This window comes from Nyctereutes procyonoides, unplaced genomic scaffold (genome assembly GCF_905146905.1).
Source record: "Nyctereutes procyonoides isolate TBG_1078 unplaced genomic scaffold, NYPRO_anot_genome, whole genome shotgun sequence".
In the NCBI taxonomy this organism is placed as follows: domain Eukaryota; kingdom Metazoa; phylum Chordata; class Mammalia; order Carnivora; family Canidae; genus Nyctereutes; species Nyctereutes procyonoides.
In genome coordinates, this window is record NW_026575160.1 from 8,511,044 (window position 1) to 8,537,024 (window position 25,981).

Here is a 25,981-nt window from a genome sequence, read left to right on the forward strand (position 1 = left end):
GAATGAATTAGAACTGAAAGATCAACATTACTCTCTTTACATTCATTAGCTGTTTTTGACAAATAGTGTTGTCTCTGGTTGAGAAAAATTAATGAAAACATTTGAAAACCTGATTATTAACAGGCATCTGACTAATACCATTTGATCACTGGAAAATTTCTTGTTGCAATTTGTAAATGTTGGTCTCATAATAATTTCTGAGCAAGTCAGATCATTTTCATTGAATGAAAACTAATAGCTAAAGATTAAATGGTTGAAATAATGATGGGAGATTTTAAAGCTGTCAAATTTAAAAAGTAGGACAAGCAAAGAAGTTTTCCAAGAATGAGACTATGTCTACTAGCATGTAATTCACATCAACCTTTGCTTTGCAATATAAAGGCAGATTCCTATATAACTTGAATGAATACTCTTTCTACTGAAGGAAGAATTATTTACCAGTTCAATTTGCTATTTATTTTTTCACAAAATACACTAGACTAGAGATGAATTAGGAAATAATAAGTCAAGGTCATATTTCCTATCTTACCAACTTAAGACATATTCCATCTCAGTTTCTTCATCATGTAATTTCAGTTAAATTTTATCAAATGATTTAGGGTAAATGTTCATAAAATAGCTCCTTCATAATAGTAAATATTACTTTGAAACCTTTACTAATGGCCAAAAAATATACACCAAAAAATACTTTTAACCATTTTTAGAAACTCTGCTACTTTGAAAGTCATGAGAAAAATATGTTAGTGAAATAAAGTCATAGAACAACATGATTCCTAAAATACCTAATTGAAAACAACCAATTTAACTGATACTATTTCAGCCTAAAGTAATGGCTTATTGCCATACATCTGTCAACAGACTATTTTTTGTGTAATATATAGTGTTATTAAAGGTACAAATCCATTTGAGATTCTTTGGGAAACTTGATTCCACCAAACTACAAGGTATTACTTCTATACTTTTTAAAAGATTTTATTTATTAGAGAGAGCATGAGCAGGGGACAAGGAACAGAGGGAGAGGAAGAAACAGACTCCCCATGGAGCAGGGAACCTGATGTGAGGCTCAGTCCCAGGACCCTGGGGATCAGGACCTGAATCAAAGGCAGATACTCAACCAGCTGAGCCACCCAGGCACCCTATTTCTGTATATTTTAGCAACCCCCTTTCATCACCCAAAAGTGTTATCTCATTTTCCTCCACAAGAAAGTGTGTTATTCATACCACGATATATACTTGATGTACCACTGACAGATACAGTGTTAGTTCCAAGAATTCTTCTCATCAGAAACTATAATTATATTGCCCCAAGAAATCATAAAAATTTCATTTAACTCCAAGTGCCAGATAAATTGATTGGATTCTAGCCAGAGCTAGGACCTCATTTCCTGATTTAACTTCTTGACATGAAAAGTGTATAAAACAGTTTGATGTTACTTGTGATTCAAACTATATTAGTCATCATTTTCATTTAACTTCTTTGAAAATATTATCACCTATAGGTGCTCCACACAGACCTTTTAGAACAGCACATTTTTTAATCACTTCAAACTCAACATTGATTCCTCAAAAACCAACAACTAAGCAGTATCAGTAACATATGTCAGACCATCAAGAGCCAGGAAAAACTATTTTAAAAAACTTCCCTGGTTTCTGATGGACTATTGGTGTTGCTGCAGTGTTGTCAACTTTTTGAGGAACTGTTCTCACCAAAGGACTAATCGTCTGATATAGGTTTATGCTCACTGAACACATTTCTTCCACAGCTGCAATTAAACATAATTTAATTAATTCACTACCCATAAATGATTTTCTTTGCTTAGCTAATGAATGAGCCACTCAGAAACTTACTTTGGTTTCAGCTTCATTTTCACTTTTAGTTTTATCAAGAAATTCTACCACGAGGTGGTTGGATGACTCAATCAGTTGTCTGCCTTCAGCTCAGATCATGATTTTGGAATCCTGTGTCAAGCTCCCCACTAAGCGGGGAGTCTGCTTCTCCCTCTGATTCTCCACTCTCTCATGCTCTCTGTCTCTCACTCTCTCTCTAAAATAAAGAAAATAAAATCTTTAAAAAAAGAAAACAAAATTCTACTAAAATGAGAAATTCCATTTTAAATTTTCTAAGTTTCTGAACAAATTAAGAATATTATGAGTGTTAGTCTGGAAATGTTGACCTATTTTGTATATTTTTAGTACTATATAGTGTCATAATAAACACAACACTGTGGCATCTGATTAAAAAAGTAATCCACAGTCCACTATGCCTTAAAAGCAGGACATTCAAAGTCTACTTATCTCTTCCTTTCTTATTTTTAGATGATGGACATACAATGAATTTTTAAAACTAAAATAAAATGTCATAGTACAGCAGTTCATGTGGCACAAAACATGCTGTCAAATTATAACTGCATCACAGATTTATAGCACACTGAGCAGCAGTACAAAGTTAGGATACTGCACAGTGAGGACAGTATGGTTACTCTAGCAAACACTCAACTCCATAATTCTAAGACAGCCACTCACAACAATAGGTAAAGAAAGGGCATGATTATACTCCAATAAAACTATGGACACTAAAATTTGCATTTGTAAAATTTTGGTGTGGGTCTTTTTTGTATGTCCCTTATCTCCTAAGTTTTTGAATATATGTTATCCAATAACTTTTAATGTCGTTATCTACTAAGTTTAACATTTGTGTCAGTTCTGGGTTAGTTTCAAAAGATTGATTTTTATATACATCATGGGTCCTGTTTTGCTTTTTTATATATGTAGTAAATTTTGACTAAATGTCACACTTTGTGAATATAACATTTTTGGGTGCTGGATATTTTTATATTTCCCTCTGCAGATATTCAGATGTCTCTTTCTGTGTGCCTTTCTCTTCTCTGGTATTTTGTGCTGCAAACCCTAGCTTTCTTAGATGGCCCAGGTTCTCAGTTTTGTCTACTTAATTTAGGGAGTCTGTTGGGTTCTGTCTCAGTACGCTCACTCTACAATCCAGCCTAGAAGCTCTTTCAAGGGCTAAACTAGGGCAGTCTTGGATTCACCTTGTTTCCCATCTCTGCCTTTTTTTCATATGGGAGAATAAATCCATTTCTTATTACCCCATGTTAACCAGAAGCAGAAATCCTGTCATATGGAATTTTATTTCTACAATTGCCTTCTGAGTTTTCTTCCATTTATTTTCTTATACTAGCCATTCCTCTTTGTATGTTATAAACATTCTTATAAAAGTTGTATTCTCGAGGTGCCCGGATGCCACACCTGGTTAAGCAGCCAACTCAGTTTCAGCTCAGGTAATGATCTCAAGGTCATGAGACTGAGGCCAGTGCCGGGCTTGGAGCTCAGCAGGGAATCTGCTTGATTCTCTCTCCCTCTTGCTCTGCCCTGCCACACACATGTGTGCTCTCTCTCAAATAAATAAAATCTTTTTTTAAAAGTTGTATTCTCTTGCATTTAGCAAATTCCCATAGATTGTTATCTAAAGAATTATTTAATCATGACTTCCTGTTCTTAATTTCCAAGAAAAACTTGTATCTTTATGCATGTTGCTAAAGAATCTAAGGAAGTTTAACTAAATTTCCTGGATTCCAGTCCTAAATTCTTTCTAGAGGTACACTCTCTTCTCGGTCTTTAAGCCTATTTTCTATTTTCCTTTGGTTCTTGTAGTATTTTTCAAGGCCAGATATCTATTATTTCCTGTTAATTCTTCCTGGAACAGAAAAATACATATTCAGATTTTTCTTTTTTTTTAATTAATTTTTATTGGTGTTCAATTTACCAACATACAGAATAACACCCAGTGCTCATCCCGTCAAGTGTCCCCCTCCGTGCCCGTCACCCATTCACCCCCACCCCCCGCCCTCCTCCCCTTCCACCACCCCTAGTTCATTTCCCAGAGTTAGAAGTCTTTATGTTCTGTCTCCCTTTCTGATATCTCCCACACATTTCTTCTCCCTTCCCTTATATTCCCCTTCACTATTATTCATATTCCCCAAATGAATGAGAACATACACTGTTTGTCCTTCTCCGATTGACTTACTTCACTCAGCATAATACCCTCCGGTTCCATCCACGTTGAAGCAAATGGTGGGTATTTGTCGTTTCTAATGGCTGAGTAATATTCCATTGTATACATAAACCACATCTTCTTTATCCATTCATCTTTCGATGGGCACCGAGGCTCCTTCCACAGTTTGGCTATTGTGGACATTGCTGCTAGAAACATCGGGGTGCAGGTGTCCCGGCGTTTCATTGCATCTGAATCTTTGGGGTAAATCCCTAACAGTGCAATTGCTGGGTCGTAGGGCAGGTCTATTTTTAATTCTTTGAGGAACCTCCACACAGTTTTCCAGAGTGGCTGCACCAGTTCACATTCCCACCAACAGTGTAAGAGGGTTCCCTTTTCTCCGCATCCTCTCCAACATTTGTGGTTTCCTGCCTTGTTAATTTTCCCCATTCTCACTGGTGTGAGGTGGTATCTCATTGTGGTTTTGATTTGTATTTTCCTGATGGCAAGTGATGCGGAGCATTTTCTCATGTGCATGTTAGCCATGTCTATGTCTTCCTCTGTGAGATTTCTCTTCATGTCTTTTGCCCATTTCATGATTGGATTGTTTGTTTCTTTGGTGTTGAGTTTAATAAGTTCTTTATAGATTTTGGAAACTAGCCCTTTATCTGATATGTTATTTGCAAATATCTTCTCCCATTCTGTAGGTTGTCTTTGAGTTTTGTTGACTGTATCCTTTGCTGTGCAAAAGCTTCTTATCTTGATGAAGTCCCAATAGTTCATTTTTGCTTTTGTTTCTCTTGCTTTCGTGGATGTATCTTGCAAGAAGTTACTGTGGCCAAGTTCAAAAAGGGTGTTGCCTGTGTTCTCCTCTAGGATTTTGATGGAGTCTTGTCTCACATTTAAATCTTTCATCCATTTTGAGTTTATCTTTGTATATTCAGATTTTTCTTATCCTACCACTATCACCAAAAGGCAGGGGATGGGAGGAAAGGAACAAGTAAGTGTATTCATTTGCTAGGGCTGCCATAACAAAGTACCACAAACTGGATGGCTTACACCACAGTAATTTATTTCCTCACAGTTCTGAAGGTTAGAAGCCCAAGAAAAAGGTGTCAGCAGGATTGGTTTCATTTTGAATCCTCTGTGCTTGACTTGTAGACAGCTATCTTATTGCTATTTCCTCATATGGTCTTTCCCATGTGTGTGCATGTGTGCATTCAAATTTCCTTTTCTTCTAAGAACATCAGTCACACTGAAGTAGGGCTCACACTAGAGACCTTGTTTTAACTTAATTACCTCTTTAAAGACCTCATTTCAAATACAGTGACATTCTGAAGTACTGGAAGTCAAGACTGCAACATACGAATTTGGGGGTGGGGAGTGACACAGTTCATCCCATAACACACAATATCATGTATGTCTAGCATCATCTTTCAACTCTCAAGAGACAGAGTATAAGTCAGCATTAAGAAGCAAATAACATTCGTATTTCAACCTCTTAGGTCTTAGAATATAATAGCCTAAGACACTTAAAATAGTTTATCTGTCTTAGTTTTCATCATTTCATGGTTTGTTTGGTGTTTGCTCTTGTTACTTGTTTTTGCTTTTTGAAGTTTTCTTTCATAGTCTAGTGAGAAATAGAGAAACAGCAGATTAGCAAATGCCATCTTGAACCTAAAGCCAGAAAAATATTTTAGGAATAAAGCAGAGCCTTGAGGAATGCAGGGCTTTTTCTTGTTGTTATTTTAATAATGACACTAATTTGAGGGTACCTTAGTGAAAACTGATATAGTCTCCTAGAGAAGCAATTTGATAATATCTATCAAGAATGTAAGAGTTTATACTCTTTAACTATAATTCTAGGTATTTAACATTAGGAAAGAAAAGATGAGCATAAACATTTTGCACAACGATGCTTATTACCTCTTTTTTTTAAAAGATTTTATTTATTTATTCATGAGAGACACAAAGAGAGGCAGAGACATACAGGGAGAAGCAGACACCCAGTGGGGAGCCTGATACAGGACTCAATTCCAGGATCCAGGACCATGACCGTTACCAAAGGCAGCCACTTAACTGACTGAGCCACCCAGGTGCCTTACATCTTTATTTTTAATAGTGAAAAGTTGGGGGCACCTGGGTGGCTTAGTCAGTCAAGCATCTGCCTTTGGTTCTGGTCATGATCCCGGGGTCCTGGGACCAAGCCCCGTGTCGGGCTCCCCATTCAGTTGTTGATTATAGCTACTTTTCTAGGCAAATGGAGTCTCATTTTTTTATCTGAGCATTAAAGGAATTTAACATTTTGGTTGATTACTTATCATGTGTCCCACTAAAAGTTGATTCATAAGACATACAGTTCTCATAAAATAGTTATAAAGATATTTCTACTTATTAGGGATTTTTTCATAATTTTTTTAAGTTACCTTATACCATGATGTCTCCAACTCCTTTTTGATATATCTTGATAATGCTGCTTTAGACCTTTGATCAATGAAAACCAATTATAAAATGCAGAAAATGGAATATAAGACATGATGTCCAAAGTGTAAACTTTAATGAATACTATAAATCACTAAATTTAGCACTACTACAGTATAGTGACCAAGAGTGCCAGCCCCTTGGTTGAAAAAAGAAGAAAGGGTTGGGTTTTGGAGGCCGCATATAGTGAGTTGCACATACATGTATGTGGCAGCCAGGTATGGGAAAGCCAAGCTGGAACAGAGGAAGAAAGGTGTCCATGCAGGGGAGGAACAGGGGCCATGATATCAAATTAGTTACATGCAAAGTATGATTACATAAATCTATTTTTAAAAATGGGAGCCAGGTTTCCCATTGTTGCAGAACAGGATAACAAATATAAGAAGGGAGAAAGTTGAAAATAACTTTGTGGTGCTGGATTGGAATTAGAAATATTGATGTGAATTCATGATTCATATAAAGAGAGAAATATAGATTTCAGCTTGTGCATACATCTTTACACACACATTCCTTAGTTCTTTCACAATATTAATGGCTATCACAACTAATACCATGTATTGACTTCTAAATAACATTATCCACCAAAAGGAACCAGGACTCCTTGGAGAAATGATAGATTCCAAGGGTAGAGCCTGGAGAATATTTTTGGTCAAAAAGTAAGGACATATTCAGAGAATGATAGGAACATCCAACATAAGATAGACAAAGCAGGGGCAGCTGGGTGGCTCAGTCCATCAAGCATCTGCTTCCAGCTTAGGTCATGATCCCAGGGTCCTGGGATCGAGCCCTATGTCTGACTCCCTGCTCAGTGGGGTGTCTGGTTCTCCCTTCCCCTGCTCTTGCCTTCCCCGTCTCTCCCACAAAGCATTGACTCCTTAGTAGTGGACAGTTTTTTAAGTATGGGTATTATTTAATTTCTAAGTACAAGTTCAAAGTAAAAATGTAAATATAAATCCTAAAAAAAAGCCTGCTTTGTTTTGTAAGAAACTATAAGAATTCTTTTTTTTTTAAGATTTTATTTATTTATTCATGAGAGACACACACAGAGAGGCAGAGACATAGGCAGAGGGAGAAGCAGGCTCCCCACAGAAAGCCCAATGTGGGAGTCCACCCCAGAACCCCGGGATCGCACCCTGAGCCAAAGGCAGATGCTCAACTACTAAGCCACCCAGGTGTCCCTATAATAAGATTTCTTGTAAATTTAAGATTAATTTTTTTCTCAAAATCTGTCTTATTATAGGCAACAGGTTCAAGGATTGGTGTCTTAACACAAAATGCAACTAACATGGGACTGTCAATTATCATTTCCTTCATATATGGATGGGAGATGACACTCTTGATTCTGTGTATTGCTCCAATACTTGCTCTGACAGGAATGATTGAAACCACAGCTATGACTGGATTTGCCAACAAGGATAAGCAAGAACTTAAGCATGCTGGGAAGGTAAAATAAAGACTTGTTACCGTCATAACATTTTAAGAGGAAAACAGTGAGAGTTCCCATTTTTACAGTATGCTAACTTCCTTTCTTAGGAATTTGTAAAGTGGTATATGTGTATTGAAATGCATACAGGGGCAGCCCGGGCGGCTCAGCAGTTTAGCACCGCCTTCAGCCCAGGGCCTGATCCTGGAGACCAGGGATCGAGTCCCACATCTGGCTCCCTGCATGGAGCCTGCTTCTCCCTCTGCCTGTGTCTCTGCCTCTCTCTTTCTCTCTGTGTCTCTCATGAATAAGTAAATGAAATCTTAAAAAAAAAATGCATAGTTAGGATGGGGTGTAGATAATGCTATAGTAATAGGATTAATTGAGCAAGTTATATCAACCTTTCTGGACTTCAATTTCTTCCTCTGCAAAGTGGGAATAATAATAATACCACTTGCAGATTTTTCTAAGTATTATACAAAACACTTAGCATTATTATATGCAAGATACTTAGAATAATGTCTGGAAGACAGTATGCACTCAATGCCAGCCATATTACCATATCATGGGAGAACTTGCTAACATCATGATTCCCCATTCTCTGTTGAATAATTAAATTTTCTTAAATAATTATAATTATTTTTCAAAATGTAGAGGAAATATAATAGTAACTGGATATAAGTCAATTTGCTGTTACTGACAGTGCATAAATAAGATTTTAGAAGCAAGGACTATCTTTATACTGACCAAAATGAACATTTTAATTACTGGGAAAATGCTTAGTTATCTTTAAGTTTCTCATGAACAATAGTATTAGAGGTTTCGGGGAAATTAGTACTGTAGTATCATAGCATCTAAGAATTGAAAGAAATGTCATTTGATCCGACCACTTACCCAAAGAAGGAATCCCTTGTACAACATCTCTAACAAGTGTCCATCTTTTACCCATCCTTTTCCTCCAGTGGCAAGCAGTGCATTACTTTCTCAGGCTGCCTACCTCTGAAAAGCCTTCGGATGACAGGCAGTTTTTGGTTTTGGTGTTTGTCTGCTTGTTTGTTGGTGGCCTTTTATCCTACCCTTCTTGGCTTTCATCTCAGCAGAGGTCCATGCCTGTTTCTCACGGCAGCCTTTAGGAAGCTGCAACATGTAAATGCCAAGTCGTCATCTCTTCTCTTCTCTCCATCCCCAGGTCTTTAAGCTGTTCCTCTCCTGGTATAGTTTCGAGGACTTTTATCACTTGGGTGAACATCCTCTGAATCTGAAAATGATTTTAATACAAGTCATGGTCTATATCACAGTGACTGTCATAGTTGGCACATTATAAGTAGCATGAACAATGAATAGGGATGCCAAGTATATGACTCATCAATATCTGGTTTGTGTGACCCTTGGACCTTTTCACCTTCCTTGGACTAAATAAGAACTTGGCCAGTACAGACTGAACCATTTAGGATATAGGATATATTTGCCTCAGAGACAGTGAGTTGTTTGGCCCTCCTTGTAGTGCAAATTATCACAAGTTCCAAATTAATGGAGCCCTAATTAAATATATTTGTTCATCTTAATTTTTATATCCTGAGCTTTAGTTGTATATGTGTCCTTCGATTTTTCCTTTCGGGATTATTTGAATATCCCTGATTATACATCAGTAAGTCTAATCAAACAAATAATCTGTGTCTTTCTCATTGGCTTTTAACGTATTTACTAAACACCAAAACTTAGAATAGGGACCAATAAAATATATTCATTCTTCTTCCGTTGCACATATAAATTTGAACAAATCGTCAAATGTTTCATTTTTCAGACTTAAAATAGCCATATTAGTTTTTTGATTTTTTACAGAAGACTATTTTCTAGGATTCTATGTTGATATTAGTCTTTTCTCCATTGTGAAAAATGATCACAAAGATTTTTTTGGTTCATTTTTTTCCCTCAAGTTTTCAGCATTTTTACCCATTTTTCTTGCATACTACAGCATATGTTACAAATGGAGGGTTCTTTGAGCTTACTTTGAAATTAATGAGAATTTAGAACAACTCAAAGTCAAAATTGAGAGCAGAATCCAGGTATCCTGCCCACTATCCAGAAATCTGGTTCTCTTCTGTAACACAAGTCATTTTTTAAATAACACTAGATGTCAACCTAGGTCTTCTTCTGTCCCACATTCTACTCTGCCATTATAGAAATAGAATGTGAAAGCAGCAAGTTTCTCTTTAAAGTCAACATGTGTTCTCATGTCCAACAAGTTACTCTAAGCCAAAACTCTCCTCTGTTTTGGATCCCATGTGATTGTTCCTTCTTTTTCAAAAATCATAGAAATATGGAAAAGCATCGGGGGGCCTTGATGGCTCAGTCAGTTAAGTGGCTGACTCCTGATTTCAGCTCAGGTGATGATATTGAGGTGTTGGGACTGAGTCCCAAGTCAGGCTCCATACTCAGTAGGGAATCTGCATAATGATTCTTTCTCTCCCTTTCCCTTTGCCCTTCCCTCTGCTCATGTACTCTCTCTTGCTCTCTCTCTCTCATTCTGTCTCTAAAATAAATTAATTAATTTTAAAGATTTTTTGTTGTTGTTGTTAGCGACAGAGAGACACAGAGACATAGGCAGAGGGAGAAGCAGGCTCTCTGCAGGAGCCTGATGTGGGACTCGATCCTGGACCCTGGGATCACGCTCTGAATCAAAGGCAGACGCTCAACCTCTGAGCCACCCAGGCATCCCTCATTAACCATATTTAAATTAAATATCTTCTTAAGTTCACAGATATCAAAAAGAAACAGCTATAACATATAGCATTTAATAGCCATACCCATTTTACTTTTCTGCAGTGTTCTGAGTTTTTTGGTTGCTATTTGCATTGTTGTGCTGAATCAAATAATTATTTATTCGATTCTGTCTACTGTTTTCTTGAATTATCTCATAATTTCTTTGCATAATTGCATATGAACATAATGCTAATGTTTGATCTCTCTGCCTATGGAACCAGTTTAACTAGAAATTCAGTGAAGACTCCAAGGGAACTGAATTTAGATCAGTGGGTTGAATCTTTTCAAAAGAAATTTTCCTTAAGCCTAGTATCCTAAAATGTTATTTTCCTATCTTGTTTTTGGGAAAGAAAAAAAGAAGCTAAGAAAACTTGTCAGAAAAAGTTAATACTATTCTTTATATGCCCCCAGTATAAGTGACTGGAATTCACAACCAGAGTTTAACTGTTACTAATTTTATTTCTTTATTTTATTGTCCTATTTTATAAGATAGCAACTGAAGCTGTGGAAAACATTCGGACTATAGTGTCATTAACAAGAGAAAAAGCCTTTGAACAAACATATGAGGAGACACTTCAGGCACAGCACAGGTGATTGTAAATTCATACTGACTTCATTAACTAACTATAGTTGTCCCTGTAACGGCAGTCTTCTTGGAGACTCCAGTGGTTTTTGACAAGACGATTTGTTTGCTCTGGAATCTTTCCTAATAATGGCACTTCATAATTTCTCATATGACTTCACCAAGAGGAGACTAGAAAAGGAACTGAGAGCAAGCACATGTAGAATATTTTAGTCCTTTCACATTGCTATGAATTACTACAAACTTTGCACATTTTCATTATTTTCCTTTTTTAATTTTTTTTATAAATTAATTTTTATTGGTGTTCAATTTACTAACATACAGAATAACACCCAGTGCTCATTCCGTCAAGTGTCCCCCTTAGTGCCCGTCACCCATTCACCCCCACCCCCGCCCTCCACCCTTCCACCACCCCTAGTTCATTTCCCAGAGTTAGAAGTCTTTATGTTCTGTCTCCCTTTCTGATATTTCCCACACATTTCTTCTCCCTTCCCTTATATTCCCTTTCACTATTATTCATATTCCCCAAATGAATGAGAACATACACTGTTTGTCTTTCTCCGATTGACTTACTTCACTCAGCATTATTTTCCTAAAACAAAATTGAGGAAATAACATATTCAAGAAAGAAAGTAAGTATATATATATATATATATATATATATATATATATACTTTATATATACAAATGCTGGGCAGCCCGGGTGGCTCAGCAGTGTTTAGTACCTCCCTTCAGTTCAGGGCGGGATCCTGGAGACCTGGAATCAAGTCCCACGTCGGGCTCCCTGCATGGAGCCTGCTTCTCCCTCCGCCTGTGTCTCTGCCTCTCTCTGTGTGTCTCTCATAAATAAAATCTTTAAATATATATATATAGATAGATATATAGATAGATATCATCACTCCTCTTAATTTTAAACTAGTCCTCATCACATTTACGTAGTGATACTATCTGTATTTATCAGAGAGATAGCTTTGTACTCTTTTACATTCATACTTGTGGTTGGTACCACCTTTTAATTTCCACTATTTATTATGTTAGTGAAAGGTTACAATAGAAAATATTTCTAAATACTTCAAAACCAAATCTCTTCAACTCTTTGATAAGCCGTTCATTCACAGACTTTGTCCATTCATTTGAAAGCAGAGGCAACTTTGTTACACTGAACTACAGAGTATATAACTATAGAGAGAATAATTATATTGCCTATTTTCTCTATAATAATTCTCATTTAAAAAAATTCACTTTCATTCTTAGAAAAACGTATATCCCTTAAATGATTCCATGTCTAGTCTTCTGTATTCATTACTCTACATATATTAAAATCAACTTGCTATACTAAATAACATCCCATTACTTAGTAAATTTTGTGCATTTCAGAAATACTTTGAAGAAAGCACACATCTTTGGAAGTTGCTATGCATTCAGCCATGCTTTTCTATATTTTGCCTATGCAATGGGGTTTCGATTTGGAGCCTATTTAATTCAAGCTGGACGAGTAACCCCAGAGGGCATATTCGTGTAAGTTGCACAAATATTTAAATCCTGTAAATGGGTTAAGTACTTAAATTAACCAGAAAGATGCCTACTTTATGCTTCATCTATCATTTAAATCACATATATGGAAAATACATGTTGGGAAAATTTTTAAATATTTTTTTATTTAATATCTCTTAGTGCAGTCTTACCTAGTAAACTGATACTAATATAGTATTAGGTAGTCTGAGTTAAACTTGCAAATGAATTTCTCCCTATTTCAGTTTACTATAATGTAGGAATGTAGGAATAAAATATGCCTTCTTGTCATCCATTCCTTCAAGAATTTGTAAGACTTCATGGAACTCTCAGGGTGGAGATGGCATTATCAACTAAGACTGTACATTAGTGAGGTTGAGTTCTTTACTAAGCAAAGAAAAGTCATATTTGAAATTGATCATGGCATCCCAATGAGGCTGCCTCTTCCCAAGTCACTTGTTTGAGTTTCCATTTTGGAATTTTGTTCACATAGTTACAAGTTGCTTTACTTTCTAGGAACACCTAACTTCAACTTCTGAAATTAGAAAAATTGATTTTGAGTGTTAATTCTGAACTTCCTAAGTCTCCCTAAAATGACAGAACGTTGCTAATCTGTATCATAAATGTCACTGCTAAATATTTAGAGCTAGAGAAATCTATACGATATTTGACTCCAAAAATAATGTTATGTTTTTTTACAAGCCCACCAAAACATATACATCAAAGCAAGGGTCAGCCTCTTCAGAATACTGACTTGGGAGATTACACCTGTTCCAAATATGCTGCCATTTGGCAAAATATGTTGGGAACTGCCCTTTGGGGTTTGCCTCCCAAGACTCGGGCACATTTTTTTAAATTCCTCCATGATGGTACATATTTATATTTTGAGGATATATTCAATTTGAGGAAATGAGAAATAGTCATTTGAAGCCAGGGCACCTGGGTGGCTCAGTCAGTTGAGCATCTGCTTTTGGTGCAGGTCATGACCCTGGATTTCTGGGAAATAGCCCCACATTGGGCTCCTTGCTCGGTAGAGAGTCTGCTCTCTCTCCCTTTGCCCTCTCCCCCATTTGTCCTCTCTCTCTCTCAGATAAATATAAATAAATATAATCTTGTTTTTTTAAAAAGTCATTTGAAGCCAAATAATTTCAGAATAATTTGCAATAATTTTTGGTTCCTATTCATGTGATTATGCATTTATTTATTTATCAAATATTAACTGAGTTCCTAGGAATTTTTTTTGCTAGGCACTCAGAAGTAAATAGTCTACAGTTCACCAACCCAGTATTCCTGAATCTTACCTGACTATAAGTCCCCTTAGCAGTTTTCTGGAAGCAGATTTCCAGAAATAAAATGGAATATCTGTATTCAAAATCACAACAGAAATTGTAAGCTCATTGTTCTGGGTTCTCCTACAGCTTAAAATAGTGTGCAATATTGCCTGTATGAACACATAAACCACAATATGACATTTAGTGGTGGGCCTCATTCTGATTACACAGACTAATTTACTTAGATTAACAAGAAACCAAATATAGAATCATTTATAGTAATTTATTCAGCTCATCAGCCTGCACTAAATTAGCAAGTTTTTCCCTTGGTCTTATGTGATACAAGCAATCACAAGCTTTAAAGTTGGTTGTATTCCAAAAGTTTGTTTGCAAGCCAAATGTTTGACTCAGAACATATTTTCCTCATTTTGCTCTGAACTTTCTGCAGCCATCTTTAAATCCCTAGGGTCTCAGTTCTTCAGGGTTATTGGTCTTTAGTATTAGTAGAAGGCAAGCCAATTAAATATATTCATATTAATGTAGGATGTCTGATGATTTTATCAATTCTCACAAAATAATTCTCATATTTAAAAACCATTGTTGGGACACCTGGGTGGCTCAGTTGGTTAAGTATCTGACTTGGTTTCAGCTCGGGTCCTGATCTCATGCCTTGTGAGATGGAGCCCTGTGTGGCGTGGGGCTCCACACCCAGTGGGAGTCTGCTTGGATATTTTCTCCCTCTGCCCCTTACTCCACTCAGATACTCACTCTCTCTCATATAATTAAATAAATCTTTAAAAAGATAATTAAAAAAATAAATACATTTTAAAAAGTTATAAACCAAATTAATTTCTAATGGGTTTACCTGAAAGTGGCATAACAAAGCAGTCAATAGGGAACTACCCTGGGGCACCTAAGTGACTCAGCCGTTAAACATCCGACTCTTGATTTTAGCTCAGGTTATTCAGGGTCTTGAGATCAAGCCCTGTGTCAGGCTCCAAGCTAAGCACGGAGTCTGCTTAAAATAATCCCTCTGTCCCTCCCTGCTCATGCTCTTGCTCTATCAAAAAGAGATAGAGAGAGAGAGAACCACCTCATCTTTCCATCATCAAACTCACCAGGACACCACATGGTCTACCATGCCTGCCATCTCTGTGGAAGAAATAATTGTCCCTATTTACGATGAGTTCCAGCAATTTCCAGCAATCATCTCTTCACACTAGTTTTTCTGTCACTATCTCTTTGCTTTATAATCATCTGTCCTAAGAAAGAAATCTGTCTCATGTCCCTGAGTCTCCTTCTACCTACTTTCAGTGGCTCTTCGCTCTCCTTTGCAGCAAAACAAATTCCAGAGTTGCCTCTTTTTGTTCTCTGGACCTTCTCATCTCCACAATCTCTCCTAAATTCATTCCATTTAAGTCTTGGTTCCTATCATTCCACTTCTTTTTTTATATATATATATATTTTTTTTAATTTTTACCTATTTATGACAGTCACACACAGAGAGAGAGAGAGAGGCAGAGACACAGGCAGAGGGAGAAGCAGGCTCCATGCACCGGGAGCCCGACGTGGGATTCGATCCCGGGTCTCCAGGATCGCGCCCTGGGCCAAAGGCATGTGCTAAACCGCTGCGCCACCCAGGGATCCCCCTATCATTCCACTTCTTAACAAAGTTTCCACTGTCCCCCATTTCACCCACCCAGAGAGTCATCCACTGCTCATTCTCCCATTTACCTAATCTGACCTCTCAGCAGCATTTGACACTCTCCTTCCTGAAACATTTTCTTCTCTAGATTTTTCTTCTTTGTCATTGGCTCTTCGTCCTCTGTTTCCTTGACTGGCTCCTATTTTTCTGCCAGACCTCCACATGTTGGAGTGCTTTATAGTGCTCAGCATTCTTCATCTACACATTGTCATTACTGATGTCATCCAGTCTGATAGTTTTAAATATCATCTGCATCCTGATAATCCTCTTCTGTGTATTTCCAACTCTGACATGTTTATCGAGCTGTCTGCTAGGCATCTCACTTGGATATCTAATAATATCTTAATATGTCCAAAACAGAACTCAAGGGTTTTTTCTTCCCAAAGCTTCTTTCTCTTCCCCAACATTTCCCTATCTTAGTAAATAGTACCACCATCCATTCATTTGCTCATCCCAAAAGTTGGGCTTTTCTTGCTTTCACCTACCACTTATGGTAAGTCCTGAGAGCTTTAACTCCAAAATACTTCTCACCATCTCCACCAAGTTACCCTCACCCTTACCTCCTTGCCTATCTTTTTTTTTCCCTTAAGATTTTATTTATTTATTTATGCATGAGAGACATACAGAGAGAGTGTGAGAGAGGCAGAGACATAGGCAGAAGGAGAAGCAGGCTTCCCACGGGAGCCCAATGTGGGACTCGACCCCAGGACCCTGGGATCATGACTGGAACCAAAGACAGATGCTCAACCACTGAGCCACCAGGGATTCTCCCCTTTTTTTTTCCTCCTTGCCTGTCTTAACTGGCCCACCAAAACAATCTGCTCACTGATGTCCCTGTGTTTATTCTTGCTTCCCTATAATCCATTCTCCACATAGTAGGTAGGCTTACCTTTTAAAACACAAATTTGATTCCATCAATTTATTGAAATATTGTAATGACTTCCCATTGAAATTTAAATAAAGCCAAATTCCCTACTTTAACCTGAAAGTCCTACAGATTGGGCCTCCACCTTCTTGTCTACCTTCACTCACCACTCATTTTTGTAAACTGCTTGTTAGCCCCACACTTGCCATTTCTGTCATTTGAAGCCCCCATGTCTGTGCCTTTACACTTGGCTTTTCCAAACTCTGCCCGAATTCTTACCATCCTGCCCTCTGCTGGTAAACCCACTCCTTAGAGAGATTTTTGCTAAAGCAGTCTCCTTACCCATCCTCCTTATCATTCTCTATCCCATTACCATGTTTTATTTAATGTATAGCACTTAGCACTACATGAGATCATCTTTTTTGTTGCCTTATTTATTGAGTGCATACACTCTAAGCTCCATAGGGGCAAGGTTTAGCCTGTTTTGGTCACTGATGTTTCCCTAGAGCCAAAATCAAAAGCTTGGAGCATAACAGGCACACCATAAATATTTATTGAATAAATGAATGAATGAATGAATGAATGAATGAATAAAAAATAAAGAGAAAGATTTGGATTGGTGCATAATTAGGCAGTCCAGTTTTTCCTGGAAATGTGCTTCCAGAATCAACACATTAGTTGGGTTTTTCACAAATTTCTATTTTTCTTTCCTTCTACATTCATACCTCTAATACCAGGTGTTCTGGCAGAAGGACTGGGTCTAAGTCCAGGACAACCATTTATATAAAAATAGGATGTTTGTAATTGGGAGCCTGCATCTCTACTGAGATTTGTTTAGTTTAAAACTAAGCAAAAAGGGCACCTGGGTGGCTCAGTGGTTGAGCATCTGCCTTCAGCTCAGGTCATGACCTAGGGCTCCTGGGATAGAGTCCCACATCAAGCTCCCCATAGGGAGCCTGCTTCTCCCTCTGCCTGTGTCTCTGCCTCTCTCTCTGCCTCTCTCGTGAATAAGTAAAATCGTTAAAAAAAAAAAAAACTAAGCAAAGAATTTTCTTAGTTAAAGAATGATGCAGCCTAAAAATCATGCTAATTACAATCATGCCTATAATTGACATCATTCTATTTCATACAATAATCACTATAACAGCAAAACTGGATTGAGTCCTTACTCAGTATTAGAGATTTGTAATGTATTATCTACTTAATACTCTCAACTACTATGTGCAACATGATTCCCATTTTACGGATGGGGAAAATTAAGACTCAAAACTCAGGGCGCCTGGATTACTCGGAAGAGCCTGCGACTCTCGGTCTCAGGATTGTGAGTTCAAGCCCCATGTTGGGTGTAGAGATTACTTAAATAAAAATTTAAAACAAGGGATGCCTGGGTGGCTCACTTGGTTGAGTGTCTGCCTTTGGCTCAGGGCATGATCCCTGGGTCCAGGATTGAGTCCCACATCAGGCTCCTTGCATGGAGCCTGCTTCCTATAGCTAGGTCTCTGCCTCTCTCTCTCTCTTTCTATGTCTCTCATGAATGAATGAATGAATAAATAAATAAATAAATAAAATCTTTTTAAAAATATAAAATTTAAAAACAAAGCAAAAAAACTCAAGACTCAAGTTACCTAACTTGCCCACAGTCCACAATTCAAGATGCCAGAGGCTTTAACAGATTTTTTTATTATTATTGTCATTATGGTTATTATTGTTACTAGTTCTGTAGAAAGTGTTTATAGAATCTTCTGTAAAATTATTTTTCTAATTCTTTCTTAAGAATTTCCATAAACAGAACAAGTAACTTGCTTAATGTTATTTTATGACCCTAAAATATAGGGGAATTGAAAGGCCCCAATACAAAACTCCTCCTACTACTAACCTATGACACTTCCTGAATCTCTTTTCATTAAATTCATTAAAAAAGGGTCATTTCTGAAGACATAAGCATTTTTAGCTGTCAGAACATATGTAGGACTATTAATATAAGGGCAGTGGTTAATGAACAGTATCACATGGGTATTTCCTAGTACCCTGAAAAAAGGAAGAAATAGGAAGCTGTCAGAGCTAGAGTCACTGGCATCATTTTTTATTTGAGTTTCAATCAACCAGACTACAGACAAAGTAGGGATACCCATACTTTTATAGTATGGACAAAGGAGAGTCTCTGGGAAATAGGAATACAGGGCTGTACAAAATGTGAATACGTGGGATTTGTTGCCAACACGACAGTCTCCAGCCTTCTTAGAGACCCACTGTAGCCCCCAGTTACCATTACTGTGTTACAGTTGTCCCTTAGACACTCTAAATTATATCTGGCCTTGTAGACACTGTGCCTTCCAGAATCCAGGGTGACAGACGGCTTTCTATCTAATCAACTAATTGAATGGAAGAAGTTTACAAAGAAAACCTCCTCTTATTAGAACCCTCCTCAGATAGAAAGAACTTTGTGCTATTCTCTCATCAGTGGTTTCCCAACTTAACAATCAAGGAGCTGGTTAAAAGTGCAGATACCCAGGTCTCACCTCACATATTTAGCCCAGAGATTTGTAGATTTGAGATAGGGCCAGGAATCTACATTTTAGCAAACATCTAGATTATTCTGAGGTACAGACTCTGAGGAACTTTGGGAACTATAAACATAGAGGCTAAATGTCAGGCAGCTCTCCATACCTGCTTGAAACCATAGAGTTTTCTTTTGGCCCCTACCAGAAACTTTCCTAGAATTATATAAAAATTGTTGAAATCTTATTTTAATTTATTGTTTAAAAAATATTTTATTCAGTCAAATAAATGTGAACATATTTTCATGATTTATAGCCACAGGAATGGGCAAGCTGTCTTCGTCAGAAATGACAGTGTGCCTTGGGAAAGGAAAATGCACAATTTTAACAGCAGAATCCTTTGATGTGCTCATAATATTAGTTTATCAGCAAGGCTACTATCAGCCTTAGCTTTTTCCTTTTTTAAAAACACATATATTTCTAATGGTAATAACTGTCTTCATCCTTCTCTGTTACTATAGGAGTTTCTCTGGGATAAGCATTTTAAAAAGGTGATAACATTTTCATTCTGCTGGCTTGCAGCACTGAATAGGCATTTATTATTATTATAATCTCTTGTTTAGGTTTTCACACACCTATGTGTAGTAAAACTCTCCCCCTCTGCCTCTGTTAGCCCTGACAACACTTTTGATGTATACTATAAATGTACAGATTTTGAAAAATACAAAATAAGTTTACTTTCTCCTGTATGATTTTCCATTAGCACTTTTAGGTTAGATTCTAGCTGACTTGCCTTTTGCAATATAGCTCAGAAACCATTAGTGTCCAAGTAGAGGTTTCTATAACTTTCCATACCTCCACTTCAAAACTTCCCTCTGTCTCTGTCTCTTCTTTGCCATACGTATTAGCAGGAAACAGATAGGTACAGCAACCTACAGTTCAGTAATCATAAACGCCATAATTTTGAAAACTTGCTGAAAAGCAGAATCAGGCATTTTATGTGTTGTGGCCTTGTCCTCCAATAATCCAAATAAAGTTCTGGACAAGAAATCCTTTGGACTTTGAATATTAAATGTGATTATCGAAAAAAATAATAAATAAATGTGATTATCGGCCATATGGTAATCAACATAAGTAGGTTTTCAATGAATATTAATAGTTCGTTGGTGTCTTCAAATAGTAAGGGATAGGAGACAAGCTAGGCCTCCACCACCATCTTTGCTGTGGAAGGCCAAGCAGCCGTGGAAGAACTGTGTGTGTCATTATTATAATTGGAAAAATAGCCTTAATTAGCCAAAACAAGGAAAACAGGAAAGTTTTCTTTCAGTGTTCACTGCCATGGCAGCCGCCCAACTTGTGCCCAGCTCCTCCTCAGGGATTATCCAGAAGAGAAGACAAGATAAGGAGAGTAGATAAGAGTAATCAATCACTGAAGGGATCTAAAGGAGACAAATCAAAGCAGATTTGATTATCTAGGGCCCTCTGAAGATTCTAAAATGGAAAACAAGTAGTAACAAGCCCCAACATGCAGGGAAAGACAGTTCAGGCCAGCGTTCCCCTGGAAGGAACAGCATATAAGGGAAAGTATAGTGAACAAGATTCAGGTCCCAGCCCTACAGGTTTATAACTGTGTAATCATGGACAGACTGCTTAATTTCTCAGAGCTAGAGTCTCTTCATTTGTTAAAAGGGTTGAGAGTTCCTGTCCTATATATCTCTTAGGTGATCTAGTGGTATCATGTGTATGAAAACATTCTCTAAAACCCAAACTGCCAAATAAATATAAGTTGTGTATTTTCTCTCTTCCGTGTATTGAGGAAGGGACTTAAGTGGGGAAGGAAAGAATCTTTAGAGTGTTATATGGATGTTAGGGGCAAAGAGTATGAGTATGGATATAATTATAATGACCACCTCTGTAAGAAAAAATATTCTGCTTTCCAGTCAAAAAGAAGAAACTTTCTGAGTACAGGCATCAGAAGTTGTGATTTGACCTGGTGTCCTAATGTGTCTCTACAGAAATGTGAAAGCTTATGTGTCAACAAAAAGTGTCTCATTAACTTTCAGTTCTATGAGAGTAATAACAATAACTTAAACATTTGTTGAGCAGTGTACTAAGACTTTATATTATTATATATTTTTAAAGATTTTATTTATTTATTCATGAGAGACAGAGAGAGAGAGATAGGCAGAGGGAGAAGCAGGCTCCATGCAGGGAGCCTGATGTGGGACTCGATCCCAGGTCTCCAGGATCAGGCCCTGGGCTGAAAGCAGTGCTAAACTGCTGAACCACCCGGGCTGCCCCAGCATTTTATATTATTAATGTATTTAATTCTCACAACAGTGCTGTAAGATGAAGATAGTCCTGTTATCTCTTGTTTGCCAATAAGGAAACAGAAGCACAGAGAACATGTCCAAGGTCACACAGCTAGTAAATAAATAGTGGAGTTTGGATGTAGTCCTGGTGATCTGGCTTTAGAGCCCAGACTCTGAAACCCCACCACATAGTATACTTACTCTTAGAGCAAGTCACCAAAGGTACACAAACTGGGTATGGAGGCAAGATTGTCATCATATCCTCACTACAATGATTCTTTCAAGCATGTCCAAGCGATGAGGAAATCCCCTTGCCCATCATTGCTGCTGAAATCAAACTGGAATTTTACAAAGATTAAGGGAAGACAAATAGATTTGAACCAGTAACTATGCAGGGTATTCCTATTTGGATAAATTGTGTTAAAATTAGGATTATTCATTCCTGTACTTTTTTGCGTTATTCCTAAACAAAGAATCTTTGTAAAATTCCAGTTTGATTTCAGCAGCAATGATGGGCAAGGGGATTTCCCCATTGCTTGGACATGCTTGAAAGAATCATTGTAGTGAGAATATGATGACAATGGCCCCATGAACCCATCGAGAAACCATAAGACTAGAGAAATAGAAGCCTAGCATCTGAAAATCCTCCCCAGACCTCTTCTTCAACCCTGGCCAACCCACAACGTGGCAATACTGTTTGTTGTGCAATAAACAGATTTTGAGTAAAGTTGAATTGCAGTTTAGTTTATTCTAGCTAATTGGGCCAGAGTCAGCTAGGGCACATTCTGTAGCAGACCAGCATTTGCCTGTCTTTATACAGAACCTGCCTGGGGAAAAAATATATAGGAGATTAAAGTCCCTGACTCAGGGCAGCCCTGGTGGCTCTGAGGTTTAGTGCCGCCTTCGGTCCAGGGCATGATCCTGGTGACCTGGGATTGAGTTCCACGTCGGGCTCCCTGCATGGAGCCTGCTTCTCCCTCTGCCTGTGCCTCTGCCTCTGTGTGTGTGTGTGTGTGTGTGTGTGTGTGTGTGTCATGAATAAATAAAATCTTTAAAAAAATAAATAAATAAAGTCCCTGACTCAACCTCCAGATAGTTCCTTCACCACAAAATTGGGTTCCTCAGGGATCCCTGGGTGGCGCAGCGGTTTGGCGCCTGCCTTTGGCCCAGGGCACGATCCTGGAGACCTGGGATCGAATCCCACGTCGGGCTCCCGGTGCATGGAGCCTGCTTCTCCCTGTGCCTGTGTCTCTGTCTCTCTCTGTGTGTGTGTGTGTGTCTCTCATGAATAAATAAATAAAATCTTAAAAAAAAATTAAAAAAAATTGGGTTCCTCAGTATAATCCTCATCAACATCAACCCCCTTCTGGACCTCCCCTCCCCTCAACACATACACAATAAAGACAGCCTCAGAGTTTTAGCTAGTACTCTCCCTTCTCTACTGAAATTTTCCTTCCTCTAATGTGCATCCTTCAGGTCACTTATCTCTCACAGATACAAATTCCAAATGGAAGATCCTTCTCCCCTTCTCAGTAAACTTCCATTTTAAGAGGATCTAACAGGGACACCTGGGTGGCTCAGTGGATTGAGTGTCCAACTCCTCATTTCAGCTCAGGTCACGATCTCAGGGTCATGGGATCAAGGTCTGAGATTGGGTTCCACGCTGAGCACAGAGTCAGCTTGAGATTCCTCTCTCCTCCCTCAGTTCCTCCCCCTGCGTGTTCTCTCTCTCTCTCTCTCTCTCTCTCTCTCTCTCTCTCTGAAATAAATAAAATCTTACAAGAAAAAAAAAAAGAGAGGGACCTAACAAAGACATTGCCCTCTGTATATTTATCCTTAATGCTTAAATTGACTTCTGTGGTGGAAATTTTAGGACAGATAGATATTTTGCATGTCTGAAATTAGAGGCAAAAGGTATTTTCTCTCTTGTTCTGAGAAGCCTCAATCCCTGTGGGACTAGAATCCAATCCCATCTCACCTGCTTACTCTTGGATCAGACTGAGGCTTAAGTCTGATTCAATCAGATTTTTTCCTTGAATTAAAAAAAAAGACCAAAAACTTTGATATGTTACCTAAACTCCATAATCACTTCTGATATATATAACTGAATGTTAAGTATTTTGAGTGGTGTTTTGAGGTTTAAACAATTTCCATAAATATGAGTACTAAAAATGCCTTGGCATTACAGAACTAATGGCTACTATAAGCATCAGACATCCAAGTAAACTAGTTTTTATATTTTATACTGTGCTTGACCTTTGAAAAGACAACAAGACTCAGGATCTGAGGTTTAGGTCACTGAAGAGATTGCATCAACATCCACCCATTGGTAGGTTACATCTCCAAAGAAATTCAGAAGGAGACCAGAACATGTTTATCTTGCTGTGATCCAGCACTGCAAGCAAGCAACTAGGTTCTGTGATGTCCTTTTACTCACCAGTGAGGAGAGAGGGGATAGCGGATGAGCAAAATAGGTGAAGGGGACTATGAGATACAAACTTCAAGTTATAAAAGAAATCAGCCACTGGGATATAAAGTACAACGTAGAGAATATAGTCATAATATTAAAATAACTTTATATGGAGACAGATGTAACTAGACTTAAAATGGTGATCATTTTATAATGTATTAAAAAATGTTGAATCACTATGCTGCACCCCTAAAACTAATGTAATATTGTAGGTCAATAATACTTCAATAATAAATAAATATTGCTCCTGGAACTTGTCCATTCTTAGCTGAATTTTACTTTTAGTTCTGCTGGGTGGATACATTTGTTATTCTATTAAAATATTTCCATGGCTAAAATGAAAATGAGAGAAAAATATTTGCCCATGGCCACATGATACGCCACATATCTGTGAATATTCTGTATCCTTCCAGACATCATTTTCATACTTGCTATTTTATAATTGAAACATGTTTTGAAACTGAGATTATAATTTGTAGAGCAAACCTAAAAGATCAAAGCTCTTCTTCCAGGCTTGCTAAGGCATATTTTAGTCAGATTTTGTTTCAAGGACCTTAACAAAGTACAATCTTTGTGCTTTGCTCTCTTTAAATCATGTAGCACTTCAGGCAGATAACCAATCATCTGGTATCAACTGTCTGTTCTAACTACATTATATGCAAAAAAAAGGGGAAAAAAACCCATTCACATCTCCTGTGTAAATTCAGATCTCACTCCTGGAGACTCATTCTTCCCATTGTCAGTTGAGTTCTCTGTCAAATCTCCAAGCAAGTGAGCCTTATATCAAGATGGCTAAGAAGTTTTATATTCACTAGTTAGGGCCTTTGATCTTTGTCTCTAATTGGAAGAGAAATGTTTAAGATTACCTGAGCTCCAAAGGTTATTTTGGTGTACAGCGCTAGGGATGATCACTGTGTGGTGGAAAATTACAAAAGAGCTATCACTGGGGCTCCTGGGTGGCTTAGTCAGTGTCCGACTCTTGATTTGGGCTCAGGTCATGATCTCAGGGTCATAGGATCAAGCCCCATGTCAGACTCTGCACTCACCAGGGAATCTGCTTGAGATTTCTCTCCCTCTGCCCCTCTCCCTGCTCACACTCACACTCACACTCACACTCTCTTTCTCTTTCTAAAATAAAGTAAAACCAAACAAAAGAGATATCATTATTGGGGCTTCAACATACTGGTGGCATCTGGAACAAAAGACTATTTATTTTCCTGTGCCTGCCTTTTCCTTTATGTTTTTAGAGTTCTGTTGTTTGAAAATGAACCTATGATTCAAATATTTTATCTTTTGGTAGAATTTTTACCGCAATTGCATATGGAGCCATGGCCATTGGAGAAACACTTGTTTTGGCACCTGAATATTCGAGAGCCAAATCTGGGGCTGCACATCTGTTTGCTTTGCTGGAAAAGAAACCAACTATAGACAGCTACAGTCAAGAAGGGAAAAAAACAGTAAGCATAACTATGATTTTAAAAGTCCACATTATTAATTATACATGTGCATGTTCTCTGTATAGAGACTTAAATGAAGGCATTACTTGATAACTTTGCAAAACATAGTGCTATAAAGAATTAAAAACTTGTATAAAATAACTGTTATGGCTACAAAGGGAGAAGAGGGTCTTGCCTTAAGCAAATTTTCACCTCTGCAACTAAAACATATATATATTTTATATTTAAAAATATACTTCAAGTTTATTTGCCTGATGCCTTGAAAATGTTCTTGAACAAAAAATTGATTTATATATTTAATTTTATTTAGACAGCCAAAACTTTATTTAGTCTTAAAGGAAGATTTGCATTAGAGTTAATTCATTTTTTTCTCTGATAATATATACAAAGTGAATAATGCTTGCTGTTGCATACAGCATATTTTATGGAAAATATATCTGCAATCATTAGAGGGAAAAAAAGAAACTGTATTTATTAAGTTCACACAGACACACATACTTAGCCAAAACTCTAAAAGACCATGAATAAGAGAAATAATAGTAAGATTGTATAATTTTCAAAACAAGCCTTTTAATACTATCTTATACATTAAATATATATTCAATTTTAAGACTTTCTAGACAGTTTAAATT

General features: G+C 37.5%; 1 protein-coding gene across 1 annotated transcript in view; it reads left to right on the plus strand.

Moving 5' to 3' along the window:
- The window catches only part of ABCB5 (ATP binding cassette subfamily B member 5), a 124,908-nt gene that overhangs the window by 85,006 nt on the left and 13,921 nt on the right, over window positions 1-25,981 (plus strand). Inside the window, exons 20-23 of the mRNA XM_055314751.1 lie at window positions 7,731-7,934; window positions 11,166-11,266; window positions 12,637-12,777; window positions 25,193-25,349. Of these exons, the coding sequence (XP_055170726.1) occupies window positions 7,731-7,934; window positions 11,166-11,266; window positions 12,637-12,777; window positions 25,193-25,349 (603 nt within the window). The remainder of the gene's footprint in view (window positions 1-7,730; window positions 7,935-11,165; window positions 11,267-12,636; window positions 12,778-25,192; window positions 25,350-25,981) is intronic.